The sequence below is a fragment of the Phascolarctos cinereus genome, unplaced genomic scaffold, assembly GCF_003287225.1.
Source record: "Phascolarctos cinereus isolate Bilbo 61053 unplaced genomic scaffold, phaCin_HiC Scaffold_3;HRSCAF=262, whole genome shotgun sequence".
Lineage (NCBI taxonomy): Eukaryota > Metazoa > Chordata > Mammalia > Diprotodontia > Phascolarctidae > Phascolarctos > Phascolarctos cinereus.
In genome coordinates this window covers 228146345-228161763 of record NW_027555736.1, presented here as the reverse complement: position 1 = coordinate 228161763, position 15419 = coordinate 228146345, and the positions used below count along the sequence as shown (strand labels likewise).

The 15419-nt window shown below is 48.8% G+C and overlaps 1 protein-coding gene across 1 annotated transcript; it reads left to right on the top strand.

The window, feature by feature from the left end:
• Positions 1 to 6144: 6144 nt before the first annotated feature.
• VRTN (vertebrae development associated) lies at positions 6145 to 8181 on the top strand. Its single transcript, XM_020986159.1, has one exon. The coding sequence runs from the start codon at positions 6145 to 6147 to the stop codon at positions 8179 to 8181; it is 2037 nt and encodes a 678-aa protein (XP_020841818.1).
• Positions 8182 to 15419: the final 7238 nt, after the last annotated feature.

The following is a 15419-nucleotide window of genomic DNA, read 5'->3' as shown; positions in this document are numbered from 1 at the left end:
CAATAGCTATTATCACTTTAGCTTTGGAAGTGACCCCCCGAATCTACACTTCTTTCATCTTGAGAGAGAGTACTTGAGGATAGACTATTTCCTGGTGGGGGGAGGGGAGGAGCTTAAATCTTTTCACACACTGGCCAGTTGGCCGTGGTGGGTTTGGTTCAGTGTGAAATGGCTCACTCCAGATTTGAAACCAGATCCAGTGTGAATATGGTGCCCAGTTGGGGAAGAAAGGCCTGGTGGGACTCCCGCCCTGGGATTTAAATGGCCAAGGCTGAGAAGTGCAGAGCGAGAAAGTGGACGCTAGGACCAGGTACTGGGAGCCCTGCGGGGCTTCAGGCTACAAGGTCAGTAGGGTGAGGTCCCCCAATGTCCCAGTCTGGGTGGAGAAGGGTATGTTTGTGTGCATGCCGCTGCTGAGTCAACTTCTGCAGTTTGGGGTGCCTGAAGCCTATGCTGTGGGAGAAACAGGAGTCCAAATGAAGCATGGGGGGCGGTGTGGTGGGGGCCACATCCTTGGGTCAGGGAACCATTGCCCCTGAAGGGGAAACTTCCCACTTTTCTTTCCCTGCTGCGCTTGAGATGGGAGGGTGGGGGGTGAGAGAGAGAGAGAGAGAGAGAGAGAGAGAGAGAGAGAGAGAGAGAGAGAGAGAGAGAGAGAGATTGAAGAAAGGGGAGAGAGAAGAAAGAGATTGTTTTATAAGGTTTTCCTCTCTCTTCCCAACCCCCACCCCAAGCAAATCCCTTCACCACCCAACACAATGAACCTAGGCTTGGCCCCTCCCCAGGTTCTGGAATTTCTCTTGCCTGGATTTAACAGTCTTAGTACTGTAGATCCTTAGAGGTCATCTAGTCAACTTTTCACATTTTCAAGATGAAGAAACTCACTGAGTGATTTGCTGTCTCTTCCTCTTCTTATTCCTCAAGCCTGTTATGGGCCTGGTCAACTCCCTGCACCCTAGGCAGCTGGTGTTGACGGACAACTGATGGTGGCATTCTAATTTTCCCCTTTCTTTCTACTCATGTTCCTCCTTTCTTCCTCTTTTCTTCTCATCCTATTAACTCCTCTTTCCCATCTTTGCCTCAGGCCTGCCAGTGGTCTTGCCTTATCCTAGTGGAGACCTCAGGGTTAATGAAAGGTGTAATAGATCTCAGTGGCAGGTTTCGGTTGCACTGCGTGGGAGTTACCCATTTGAGAGCCGAGGTCAGTGTCTTTCCCTCACCACCGGACAGTCACTCCCAGTCAAGGTGCCCACATTTTCGTGGGCTCAGTGTAGAACCTGCTAGCTACTATTGGCGGGAGAAAGAATAACTTCCTCAGTATAGCAGTCACTCTCTCCCTGGGGATGGGGAGACTTGAACAAGGGTCAGAACTGGTGTAACTTAATGATGGGGGAGTGGGAAGAGTTGGGGAGGGATTGGTTGAGTCTCCTTATGGAACTGGTTCGTTAAGCTACTGGCCAGTCTGGAGAATGAATTAAAGAACGCTGTGGGAGATAGACACATAGCCTCTGCCCTTTTCCCCAGTGAGCTGGGAAGATAAAACATAACAGAAAGAAATAGACTTAGCAGAGTGTAAGTTCCTTAAAGGCAGGGGCTGTTTTAGTACATTAATAAATGATTTTTGAATCCAACTATACAGTGTTTTTTATTCAGCTTATTATAGCTAAAAATCACTGGCTTTCAGGGTTATTAGAGGCCAAGAGGGATATGATAACTGCTGAGCTGCATATGACAGACTGGACAAGGTGGAGGGAAGGCAGCTCTACAGAAGGAGACACCAATATGGGCCCACTTCCCAGGGCTTAACACACACATATGGGATGGGGTTAAGGTGGCCCAGCTGGCCTTAGCTTTGTAGGCTCCTGGGACTTGGTATATTGACCCTGGTGCCTCTTGCCATCTCGCACTTGGAAAATTCTTTGGGAAGGGGTTGTACTAAATGATGACAATAGATTCCTTCCGACTTTGAGATTCCTTGAAATCCAAAATTCTCCTTTTTCACCTTCTGGTTCTTTTGCCACCATCATCACTGAGTGGGCGGGAAGTGTTGGGGAGTTAAGGGGGGGGATGCCGCTTCAGTCAGCAGTAATAATTTCTCAGTTCTAAAGAACCTGGGAGGTAATATGCACACAGGCTCCAGCAGGCGAGGGGGAGAGATGATAAATTTGTCTTTGTAACTAAAAGAACTGGGATGTCTGTCACAGTCAGTCAACTAGCATTTATAAAGTGCCTACTGTGTGTCAAGCCCTAGGCTAGAACACTGGGGATTCAAAGAAAGGCAAAAGACAGTTCCTGCACTCAAGGAGCTCACGATCTAAGGTGGGGGGCCAGGGGGAGATAACAAGCAAACAACCAATGTACTGGGTAAATTGGAAATAACTAACAAAGGAAAGGCTTTGACATAGAATTAAGGGGGATGAGAAAAGGCTTCTTGTAGAAGGTGGGGTTTTAGCTGGAAATTGAAGGAAATCAAGCGACCCGGGAGGGGGAAACTTTGCAGATGTGGGGGATGGAGTGATAATGTCTGAGATACAGCGTCATGTACAAGGAACAGCAAGAAGGCTTGTACTGTGGCCAAGTTCCTGAATGGTGGCTTACTCTTCAGCATTTACCACCCACCCTCCTCAGCTGAAGTAGCCGCAGGGAAACAAGGTGGTATGAAAACTACCCTTGTAGTCAGTTCAGTTAACATTAATTAAGCCTTTATTGGAGACAAAATATATGTAAGGTTAAGCTTAATGAAATTTCTACCCTGGATTCCTCCCAACTCCACCTATACATTCAGGGGAATTCCAGCTCGGAGGATTCTACTCAAATCCTGCATTCTGCAGGAGGCCTTCCGGGGTTATTCCCCCTCCCCCCTCCCCACCCACCCTTCCCACACACACTGGTCGAGCCTTTCCTCTGCGCTTACCTTCCATTTACACTGGATATACCTTGTATGTACATAATGATTTGCATGTCGCCTCTGCCATTGGAATGTAAACTCCTTGGACTGGGTTGTTATCTTTCTTTGTGAGCTGCTAAGTCTTTAGTGTGAAGGGTATGTGACCCCGGGCGACTAGGTATTTACCAGTAAGCATCTAGTAAATGCTTCTGACTTTCAGGAGGGTCTTAGAAGGACTAGGAGGAGCTTCTGGCGTGGCTTCTGGGCACATTGAAACATGTGAGAAACTGATTTGAAGTCCAAGGACCTGGGCTAGAATCTGTTCCACTGCTTAACTGCTTTGTGTGACCTTGGAAAAGCCCTCTACAACATTCAGTTTCTTCCTTTCTAGGATGGGAGATTTGGACTCTTTGGATGATCTTTTAAAACCTCTTCCAGCTCCTAGTTCTTATGTTCATCCCAGTACCTATGCACTTATCAAGCTTTTGCCAACTGACTTCTGACTTTTACCACTCTACTGAAAACTGATCTGAGCCACTAACTCCCATGGCCTTTTCTCCATGACCTTCTCTGCAGCTTTTGACACTTCCTAGATGTTCTCTCTCTCTCCTTGGTTTCAGCAATGCTGCCCTCTCCTTGTTCTCCCACCTCTTTGATTCCTTCCAATCTCTTGTGGGGTCATCCATCTTCTGACCCCCTTTGCATGAGTGTGCCCCAAGGCCAAGGCTATCCTTTCTATATGGTATACATTCTCGAGGTGATTTCATCTGCTTCAGTGTGTATGCAGGTGACTCTCAGATCTTGATCTTTTCCCTGAGTTTCAGTCTTGCAGGCATCAAAACTCAGAATATCTGAAACAGAATTGTTATCTTAACTTTGTCCACCCAACCCTCCCATAATAATAAATAATAATAAGTAGCTAGCATTTATATAGTGCTTACTATATGCCAGGTACTGTGCTAAGCCTTTTACAATTATAATCTCATTTAGTCTTCACAACAACCCTGGGAGGTAGGTATAAATTGTAGGTGCTATTATTTTTCCTGTTTGTTTGTTTGTTTTTACAGTTGAGGAAACTGAGTCAAATAGGTTAAGTGACTTGCCCAGGGTCACCCAGCTTGTCAGAGGCCAGATTTGAACTACGGTCTTCCTGACTCCAGGCTTAGTGGTCTATCCATCGTATCAACTCATTCTCTTCCTCCAAGTTTCCCCGTTACTGTTAGGAGTACCTCATCCTTCCAGTCACCCAAATCATTTAGTTGCAGGACCATAAATCTCTAGCTGGAAGAAACCTTACATAGGTTCTCACCTGTCTCTTAGAATCTCTAGTTTCCTTCAAAGTCCAGCTGAAACACCAGCTCCCATATGAGACCTTTCCTCATCCCCCTAACCACTAACACCTCTCCCTTACATTGAAATTACTGTGTGCTAATTTCATATATATTTTACATGTGTTTATATACTTACACTTTGTCTTTCCTTATAGAATGTAGGCTGCTTGAGGGCAGGGACCATTTTATATTTGGATTTGTATCCCCAGCACCTCATACAGTGCCTGACATATGGTGGGAGATTAATTATTGATGACTGATCCATCCTTTCTTCGGGAGGCACTGTTAATTCTGGAGAATGTCAGCCAACCATACTTCCACTCCTCAACTGAATGCTACGCGGTGTACATGACAGTGTGTGTTCATTTTGGCGGCATGTTGAAATGGATAGATACCTGGATTTCAGGACAGAAAAAACCGGGTTCAAACCCCATGTCACAGAATGTATATGATCCTGAGCAAGTCAGATAACCTTTCTGAACCTCAGCTTCTTCATCTGTAAAATGGGAATAATAAAGGCACTTTATCTCACAAGGTCTGTAGGATTATAAATCTAGAACTTCTAGGGACTTAAAATGCTACTAGTTCAGCCCCCTCATTTATTATATGTCAGCCCATCCCACACCTGGGAAGTCCTGAGAGGAAGATACATTTGTAAAGGGGCTGGAAGGGCATTATCAGATCCTCCACATCTGAACCTGTCACTGGGTTCAGGGGAGAAAGGTCTGCTGCCTATTAGCATGGATGTTTTGAGGAGGGGGAGAGGGCTGAAAATATAGGCCACTACTGGAAAAATGAATGGCTGTCATTTAGCTCTCTCCCTCTCTATCTCTACCCGTTTTTCCCTCTCTCTTACTATGAGTTACATACCCCCCCCCCATTTCCCAAACCACCTGGCTAGCCCCTGCTTTTGTCTCTTTGGGAAGGCAGCTATCCAGCCTCTGCGCTCCACCTGAATTATATTAGCAATTATCTCTGCTTAAGAGTGTTGAGCTGGCCCTCCCCCCTTGCCTCCACCCCTTCCACTCAATGTTTTATTCCCCTTACAAACTGTGTTCTCAGCTCAGTTAGGACCCAGACCTTCTTTGGGAGGAAGTTGGGCAAGCTACCCCTTTCTTGGAGCCAGCTTTTGGGGACAACGGGGAGGCTTCACTGCCCTTTGCATAGGATCTGTCTTTTGGAAGAAGAATCTTTTTAAGGCAGGAATTGGGAGGGGGAAAAGGGTGCAATGTGGGCATTACTAGAAATAGCCCTGGCCCAGGAGATCTGGGCTAGAATCCTGACTACCACTTCCTAACTTTAGGACCTAAGGGATAAATCCTATCACTTCACTGGGTTTTAGCTTGCTTCTCTGTAGAATGAGAGGGCTTGTGGCAGTATGGGGGCAATTTGGAGTCAGAAGCTCTGGCATGAATTCAGGTTCTGCTACTTAAGACTTATGTGACCTTGGACAAGTCACTTCATCTTTAGGCCTTATTTCCCATTTTAGAAAGTGAAAGGATTGGACTAAATGATCTATTAAGAAGTAAAATCCTGTCTGGCTCTGAGATTCTCTGGCAAGGGTTTCTTAATCTTAGGTTTGTGAGCCTGTTTTTTAAAAAATGATGACAGGGTTATAAAATGTATTTCCATATAGTTGGTTTCTTTTGGGATCCTGTGACTTTTCATAAATGCATTTAAAAACATTATTTTGAGAAGAAGGGGTCTAAGGTGAATAGGAACCTCCAGGTTCTGTTGGGGTCCTGGATCTATTTTGATAATGAAGCCTTTTCAAGAGCTAGCCTTTTGAATCCCAGGTGTCAGGCATTTGGACTTGCCCTAGGAGAGGAAGAAAGAGGGATGGTGGTGTCAGCAGGACATAGAAATTACCTCTAGATATCCACTTACTGTCTCCTCTCTGACCTTTGCCTTTTCCTTCTCCGCAGAATGATCTCACGGACCCAGCTGGTGCAGAGTGTGCTCCAGGAGCTCCAGGAAGCGGCCGAATGCTTTGGCCTGGAGGGCCTGACCAATGCAGCCTTGGAAGCCAAGAAGACACTGTCTTCTTTCTCTCTGCCCAGTTGTCGCAGTGGGGACCAGTTCCAAGGTGAGATGGATGTGGACTCGGTGGCTCTCAGCCTGTATCCAGACGATGCCCCCAAGAACATGCTGCCCCTAGCATGCAAAGGGAAGGGGAGCCGTCTCTTTGAGGCGGCCAGCGTGTTGCTGTGGGGTGGGCCTGGCTTGAGCCCAGAACTCCGGGCCCGTACTGTGGTGGAGATGTTGCTGAACAAACATTACTATCTCAAAGGCATGATTGACTCCAAGGTGATGCTGCAGGCCGTCCGCTACTCTCTCTGCTCGGAGGAGACCCCAGAGATGACCAGCCTTCCTCCTGCTACCTTGGAGGCCATCTTTGATGTGGATGTTAAAGCTACCTGCTTTCCCGACAGCTTTGCCAACGTGTGGCACCTTTACGCCCTGGCGTCAGTTCTCCAACACAACATCTATTCCATCTATCCCATGTGGAACCTCAAGATCCGGCCCTATTTCCACCGGCTGATCAGGCCCCGCTGCTGTAACCAGCCCCCCTCAACGCTGCACATCATGTGGTCAGGGCAGCTGCTGGCGGGCCAGCTGCTGGCCAGCCAGGTGTTCAAACCTGAGTATTTCTCTGCCGTAGTAGGATTGGAGGAAGTAGAGTCAGAGGTGGCCAGCCCTCCTCCTCCTCCTCCTGTACCCCCGGCAGAAACGCTGGAGTTGCTGAACCGAGACCCTCAGCTCACCTACTCTCATCTCCGAGAGCGCTACAGCATCACCAAAAGCACCTTTTACCGATGGAAACGCCAGTCACGCGAACACCGCCAGAAGGCAGCGACACGCTTTGTCGCTAAGCACTTCCTCCAGTCGTGTTTCCAGGATGGCAACGTGATACCTTTGCAGCGTTTCCGTCAGATGTTCCCCGAAATCTCGAGGTCTACTTACTACGCCTGGAAGCATGAGCTTCAGGGTACTTCTGATGGTGGTGTGAGCAAGGATCCCATGTCTGAGGGCTCCCTGGAGGTGGAAGAGCTGGAAAAGCTGGCAGCAGAGGGGAAGAAGAGCTGTGCTCCGGACCCTGGCCCAACGGGGCTCTTCATGCAGGGAGCAAAGAGCTATCTGGAGCGCTGCATCTCCATGAACACACTGGTGCCCTACCGATGCTTCAAACGCAGCTTCCCTGGCATCTCTCGGTCTACCTACTATAACTGGCGCAGGAAGGCTATCAAGGGAAACCCCAACTTCAAGATCCCACCGCCCCTTCCAGGGGGGAGCCTTCATCCTCCCACTGGGGAAATCTTGCAGCCCGGGAAGGGCATTGCCATCAGGAAGGGTCTGGCTGGGGTACAGCCGAGCTCCCGGGGGCTCTTGGCTCTGAAGCCCTCCCTAGCTAGGTGGCAGAAGCGACTACGTCGGGCTGCCAGGAGGCAGGTCCAGAGTAAGGGCCTTCCTTTCTGCCGATTCCGCCTTCGCTACCCCAGCCTGTCACCCAGCTCCTTCTGGCTCTGGAAGAGCATAGCCAAAGGCAGGCCTGCCTCTCGATACAGCCTCCTCTCCCAGATCCCTAGCAAGGGGGTCCTGGGAGCCGTGGGGAAAGCAGAGGTGGGAGAGAAGCCAGTGGTGCCAACAATCCAGAAGGAGGGAGCCCCCAGGGAGGATGGCTCTCTGGGGCCCTATCATGGCACCCTGTCTGGTTATGCAGTGTCAGGGGGTGCGGTTAATGGGGGTGGTAGCAGTAGTAGCAACAGCCGGGTATTCGTCATGGATGTGATTGCCACGACCCAATTCAAGGCCCAAGCAAAGCTCTTCTTACAACGACGTTTTGAGTCAAAGACTTTCCCCTCGTATAAGGAGTTCAGCACCCACTTCCCTTTCACAGCACGATCAACTTACTACATGTGGAAGCGAGCCCTCCATGACGGCCTCACTCTAGTTGATGCCTAAGAGGGGAGGGAAGGAGTGGCTCGTGCCTGGGAAGCATGCTAGGATCAAAGAGGAGCTAGCTGGGAGGTTAGCTGACCCGTCCTATTGCCTTCACAGTCTGGTAGTCATGATCATCTTCCCTCCCCTCCCAAGAGAATATCGGCTGTACTTCTTTTCCCCTCTGGCCCTGGTCCACAGTCCCAGGAGGTGGCTGGCTGCTTTGCCCACATCTTCATTGTTGTGAGATGTAAGACGCCTTATCTGATTTGTAGTCTTTGTTATTCTAATTTTTTTATTTTCAGGTTTTGTTGGCCCTCCTGGAAAGGAGGAAAATGAAACTGGTGGGGAGGGGCCCACTGAAATGGATGCCCACCTTCTCAGGGACTTTAGAGAATGGGAAGGGGGGAAGGGGTGGGTTGCTTGAATTTGATGGTAGGAAGGCTTGTCTACTTCTACTTCTGCAGTCTGAGGAATTTTTTTTAATTAGTTGTTCCCTCCAGACTTCCCTGCTCAGATGGACCCTGTTGGGTATGAGCAGGACTGAAAGAGACAGAGGGGGTATTGGCGGTGGCGGTGGAATCTGTGCAGAGAACCGGAATGCGTGTGCCTCCCAGGGAGCGGCAGCTTCTGTAGTGTGGTGATTTTGCCTACCCATGCCTAATCTATTTCCCTACCATGGACTCCTGAACTTAGGAGAACTCTGTTGGTCTCTAAGTGCCTTGGTCCCCTGGCATCTCACTAAGCTTGGTCAAGCTGCAGAAGGAATATAGTTGGTTTATTTTATTTGTTTTGAGGGGTGGAGGATGAAGAGTGGTTAAAAGCTATCGCTACTGTGGCTTGGTTCCTGAAGGTGAAGGCATCAGGCTGGAATCTGAATCCTCACATGTCTGGAGGTTGGTTCACTTCTATGGGGTCAGTGTGATGCAAGGAGCTTGCATGTGTTTTGGGGATTAGCTCAGAGGTACTGAAAGCTGGCTCCGTAGAGATAGCAGCTTGGCCCTAGCCTCTTTGCTTCCTTTTTCCCTCACCACCTTTGCTGAGGGTGAGTGGGTGTCCAAATAGGCTTAGCTCATTGGGTGGGGAGCCAAAATCTTCCTGGGGTTGGGGAGGAGGCAGGAATGGTGTCCAGCTTGGCCTAGCCCAATGGTCAGTGAGCCAAACCCTTTTTGGGGAAAGGGTTCCATCCATTCTCCCAGCAGCAAAGTTGGACATCTGCCTTCTTTAACTAGATGTGTTTCCAAGAGATCACATCCTGGTTGCCACCCAGTGATGCTACAGGTACAATAATACCTCGGTGATTATTCCCCTGGCCCTCCTCCTATCTTTCAGCAAGGTCTCCCAGCTCTGCCCACAAAGCAGTAGCTTACCAGGCCAGAGGTGGGCTCTTCCAGGCAAACGCATGGGACCACTCCATTGCATAAATGAAGAGCAGGTTGGGGTTGGGGGTGGGGGGAGGGTGTTGAAATTATTTGTCTGACTGGTAAACTGTAAAGCAATAAAAAGCAGGTTTTTTTGCCTTCAGTCCATTGCCTCTGTGCCCCCTTTTGTTGAACGTGTGTGCTCTGAGAACATTAGGCAAGTCATTTGACCCTAGTTAGGCCTATTTCCTCACCTGTGAAAAATGAAGGGTTTAGATGACTGAAGCATCTCTTCCAGCTTAAATGCTACTATGCCTCATTCATTCCTGTCCTCTGGCTGGCTTATGAAGAATGAAGGGGGTAGGCTTTTTCCAGTGACTGGTCAACCCAGCAGGCTGGGAACCAATTCCTCTGGTACTTGAACCATGTTTTAAATCATCTGGGCCCCAGCTTTATCTTCAGAGCTCTTGCCTCTGAGGCTCACCATAGGGAACCCAAGGACAATTTGGGGGATGCCATCTTAGCCTCATACCTTGATCAAGGTGGGCATGAAGGATAGCCAGGCTTAAGGTCATGCTGTAGTATTAGGTTTGGAATGGGAGGACCTGGGTTCAAAATCTGGCTCAGCCATCTATGCTAGTCCTTTATTCTCAGGGCCTCTCTTGCCTCATCTTCAAAATGAAGAGGTTGGACCCCACAGCTTCCTGAGGTCCTTTGTGGTGCAAAGTAGGCTTGCTGGTTTTCCTTGGTTCCATACTCTTGGTACCGGCATGAGGCCAGTAGGTGGCACTCTAATGCCACAAGAAGGGCAGCAGTATAAGGGGGTGCCATTAGTGGAATCTCCCCCATCCTTGGCCCAATTTCCCACATTCTCTTCCATTTGGAGAGAAGCCTTCCCCATGTTTGTGTTGAGGACCAGAGCCCCAAGGCCTAGCCCTGGTAATATCAGAAAAATGGCAGCTGATGATGGAGCATCTTTGGGAGAAACTTATAATAGGGCTTAGAGGCCATGGAGTTCCAACTTTGTTGTTTTACAGATGAGGAAACTGAATGAGAGGTGAAAAATATTCCCACAGTCCCACAACTACTAAGGTCCTGCAGTAGCATGTGAGCTGGGGTCTTCTTGACTCAAAACCCATCTCCCAATCCACCCTGTGCCCACACCTATAAGAAGGCAGGGGGAAATTCCCCTGCTGCCCAGCCTGCACCCTTCTCCACAAGTGCAAGGAGTGTGTATCACCTCCCCTTGCTGGATTTCCTTCCCTTTAGGAGGCTGACTCAGAATTTGTGGCTGCCCCTTTGTTTACATTGGGATGATGAGAATTTCAGGAGTCTGGGTGTTGAGATTCAGTTGGGAAAGGAAGTGAGTTCTTCCAGGAGCCAAGATGGTGGAGTGAAAAGGTAGTCACTCCCACTCTCCCCTATCAACCTCTGAAAACCCAGAAAATATCACCCCATTTGGGAAAAGAAGGCTCTAGGGTGAAAGATGCTCTAACCCAGGGGTGGGAACCTGTGGTCTTCTAGGTCCTCAAGTGCAGCCCTTTGACTGAATCCAAACTTCACAGACTGCAGGCCCTCGGCCACTGCTAACCCTTTTGTTCTCCACAGTCAGAATCTTCTCTTGTCCCACTGTCTTGGATGATGGGAATATTCTATACATTTTTTTCCTCAAGGTAGGCTCTTGTTTTGGGGAAAAGCTGTATTGCCTTAGGCAAGTCACTTATGGGGATGAAAGGGAAGATGCCTTTTCTCATTTGTAAAATGAAGGGTCTGTACTCAGACCTCTGAAATCCCAACTCTAAAATGGAGTTGGAATAAAAAAAAAATCTAAGTTTTCATCCTAACTCTGCCTCTTACTTATTGCGTGGCCTTGGACAGCACAGTTAATGAATATCTCTAACTCTGCTTCCCCCTCTGTAGAAACAAGGAAAACAATCCTGCCCCCATTTACCTCACAGGGTGTCTGTGAGGTACAAAGTGGGGGTGGTGGTGTGTATGTGACAGTGTTGCACAAATATATGCAGGAGGAGGGAAACAGCCGTTAGGGAAATGAGCGGCTATAAGTAGGCTTAACATTAGGGGGAATTTTTTTTTCCCTCACAGAAAATGGCTTTGAAAATAGCATGAAATCCTCTTAACTCCAACAGCTCTTCCCTGCTAGGCTGGGAGGAAGGAGATAGGCAAATACCACTCAGCCTAGGGGGTCGTCAGCTCTGGTGGCAGTCTCTCCAGCAGAGCCATGCCTTCTCCACTCTTGCCTGAGAATAATAGTACCAAAAGCTAGCATTTAGATATGTTTTCAGGTGGTCCTCGCTACAAACCTTGAGGTAGGGGCTGCTGTTTATCTCCACTTTACAGATGAGGAAACTGAGATGCAGAAAGTTAAGTAAATGGATTGGGGTCACACAGCTAGTAAGTGTGTAAGATAGCATTTGAACTTAGATCTTCCTGATGAGTCTAGCTGATATGGAAGAAGCGCTCACTGGAATGCCAGGGGGGGACATAGTTAGATGGAAGACAAGGGGTGTGGAGCCAGGCAAATGCTGCATAAGGGAGGGGAGGTTTGACTGGAGGATTCTGCTGGTCCAGATTTTTAATCTGTTTTAGGGCATGTGAAGAGGAAAGAGCCGGTCCTTTTCTTTCTTTTGCCCCTTCATTCTTTGTTTCTCTCCCACCCTGTGGGGGAGGTTCTTGGCCATCCCTCAAGCCAAGAACAATGATCAGTGTGCTTTGATATTCAGCAAAACTAGGCTTATTAATTCTCTCACCCTGCTATATGTAGCCCCTGGCTTCATAGATGGAAATGGGACAAATTCCTTAGGAGAGGAAGCCACATCCCCTGCCACTACCCTGGGAACAGGCAGGGATGTGCCAGTAATACCTATCAGACCTTGAACCCTTGGCTGGTGAGGGAGCAAGATGGGTATTGGGAGCCAGAGGTTTGGAATTGTCCCAATTTAGCATTACAATACGTTTAGAGGTGGGACGAACCTTTGCAAACCCCTTCATGTTACAGATGAAGACACAGGTCTATTGAAGTTAAGTGACTTATCCAAGGTCACACAGGTGGTATCAGCTGGGATTTGAACCCAGATCCTCTGGCTTTCAAGTCCAGCTGTCTTTCCTCTGCACTACTTGGGGAGGCATTTAGGTTTTTAACAGCATCTTCCCCATTTCCACCTATTATTATCATCCCTGGCTTCCCCCAGACCCATTCATCCTAAGTGACTCCCCTAGATCAGATAGAGAAACCCTTGGCAAAATTGTGAAGGAGGCCAGAATTCTTTGCCTCAGTTTAACTCCAGGGGGCAGCTAGGTGGCAAAGTGGATAGAGACTGGACTCAAGAAGACTCATCTTCCTTAGTTCAAATTGGGCCTCAGACACTTACTAGCAAGTCACTTTATCCTGTTTGCCTCAGTTTCCTCATCTGGAAAAATGAGCTAGAGAAGGAAATGGCAATCTATTCAAGTATCTGCCAAGAAAACCCCAAAATGAGTTCACAGAGACAGTCTGAGCAACAGCAGTAAATGTGTCATGCAGAGGAGATAAAGACAAAAAAATGATCCCTTCCTTCAAAGAACCTAGGTTCTGCACGCCAAGCGTACAGGCCAGGAACGTGAATGGTGGGAACGCGGGGCATTTTGACTAGGGCTAGATATTTTGGAGCAGGAGCCCCTGGTCCTGCTCTTAGGAGAGCCCAAAGCCAGGTGGGGGCGGGGAAGAAGGGAAGAAAAGAGCTGCTGGAAGTTTATCTCCTGGAGTGGCTTCTTCCATTCAAACAGGTCCCCACTGCTCCCAGCTGGACTGTGAAGCTCCAGCTAGTAAATCTCTCCCTGGTTCCTGGGAAGAAAGATGATTGGAGTTGTCACCAGCTATCCCCTGGCAAGTGCTGGCCTATTAAGCAGCAGCTCAGGGCAGGAGGAAAGAAGACCAGGAATAGGAATTGAAAGGGGCAGGAGAAGGCAGGCAGCCCTCTTAAGGAGTTAGGGTGGTATACAAACTAAGGGACCCAGCGATGAGCTCTTGCCATCAAGTGGGTCAAAGTCGGGGCTAATTATAGCCTTCATCTCCTTACTGGGGACAGTAAGGGAACTAGAAGACGGTGTGTAGTGAAAAGAAGGCTGGATTTAGTCAATGGCCCTGGATTCAAATCCTGGTTGTCATTACCTGTGGGACTTTGGGCAAGTCACTTAGTTCCTCTGTGCCTTAGTTCCTCAACTGTAAAATGAGGGGGTTGAATGCCATGGCCTCTGGGGAGGCTCTAAATCTATGAGTCTGTAGATAGTACTGCTCCCCATTATTAAAGAAAATAAAGTCCACATACTGTTCAGCCAGGGCTGATGACTCCACCTGTCCTGTAGGTAGTAGCTCTATCATCTCCCTTCCAGGCATCCTCTTGGGCTATGCTGGTGAACTCTGCTTACTTCTTCCCCTCTCCCTCTACCTCCTTTATTCAGAACCAGTACAACTTCCTCTGGGTGAAGGAGCTGTGGGTCACTTATGCATCTCAACCCAGATGCTGGTTCTGCATCCAGTAGCCCAGCTGCATGGTTTGCTCACAGGGTATAGCTTTGAGGAGAGAAGGATTCAATGAAGTTGGTAAAGATATCAGCATCCTTTAAGTCTTCCCTTGTGCCTAGCACATTTTAAGTGCTTAATAAATTCATGTTGCTTGACTGCTTGGCTTGAAGAGCCCTTTAGTGGATACTGGGGTCCCGTGTCTGATGTCTCTGAGCCCTCGTGCTGAACCAGAGTACTCCACCATATCCTAGGAAACACTGCCTCCCCCCTCTCCCATATGACAACGAGTACTTTCTAACCTTCACCTGGTGATGTATGCCTGGAACTTTCCTTTCACTTCATAGGTTTGGATTTTCAAGCCAGCCCTATTAAGGGGGGGGGGGGGATGGGAGGAGAACCCTGATGGCCTCCCAGCCCTCCAAGCCAGAAGGGCAGCTGCAGCCCCCTAGAGTTCACCTACTTAAGGACTGTCCCCAGAGAGGTGGGTATTTGAGTATATTATCAGGACTAGCCACCCTTCCCTCCTTGTCCTTATCAGAAATGATCTGCAGAGATATGAGCTGAACATCATAGAAAAAGGAGTGCGATGGGGCTGCCAGGTGAAGATGGTTGTACCAAGAATGGGTAGACCTCACCCATGGGCTAGATCCCTTGGAGAATTACTGGCTCATGGGCCAGAGAAAGCGATGGGTATGATTACTAGTGGTATTTCAGGCTGATTGATCTCCCTTTGGAGCCTGCAGGGACTTTTCTACTGAGGACTGGGAGCTGGCATAGTCAATCCCCAATCCCCCTCACCCTGATGGTGAAGTTGGGTATTCATCCTTCCCTTCTCCTCCCCCCCCAGTATTGAGAAACAGCCTGTTTGTCATTCCCACTAAGAGTATGCCAGAGGGAAAGAGGTCTGAACCTTGGAAAGCTACTCACAAGAGGCTGCCAACCTACGTTAAATAATGGCATTAATCACCCAGAGGTTCCTAATTTATTATGCTAAAGTGCTATCAGGATCCAACCCGGCGTACCCCCACCCCAACCCCTCCATCTCAGGGGCCACCTAACGAGCACCCTCCTCTCTGAGGGCTTACAACCTGAAAAAGGGTGGAGATAATAGGCCAAATAGGTATGCAGGTTGTTAAGGGAGAGGAGCAGAAGAGAGGGAAAAGGAGGGGGTCTGGGGTGAGGATTGGCAGAGGCGGGGGAGGGGGAAGCTAGAGGAAAGGTGGGAGAGGGGAGCGGAGGAGGTAGCGTGACTCATCCCGAACATCTCCAGAATTAGATTCAGGTGGTCCGCTTTTCCACTTACCAAAGAGAAACTGAGCTGGTGGGGAGCGGGGAAGGAGGGGTCCCAAGAGAAACCTTCAAAGTGACTTGTGTTGGGG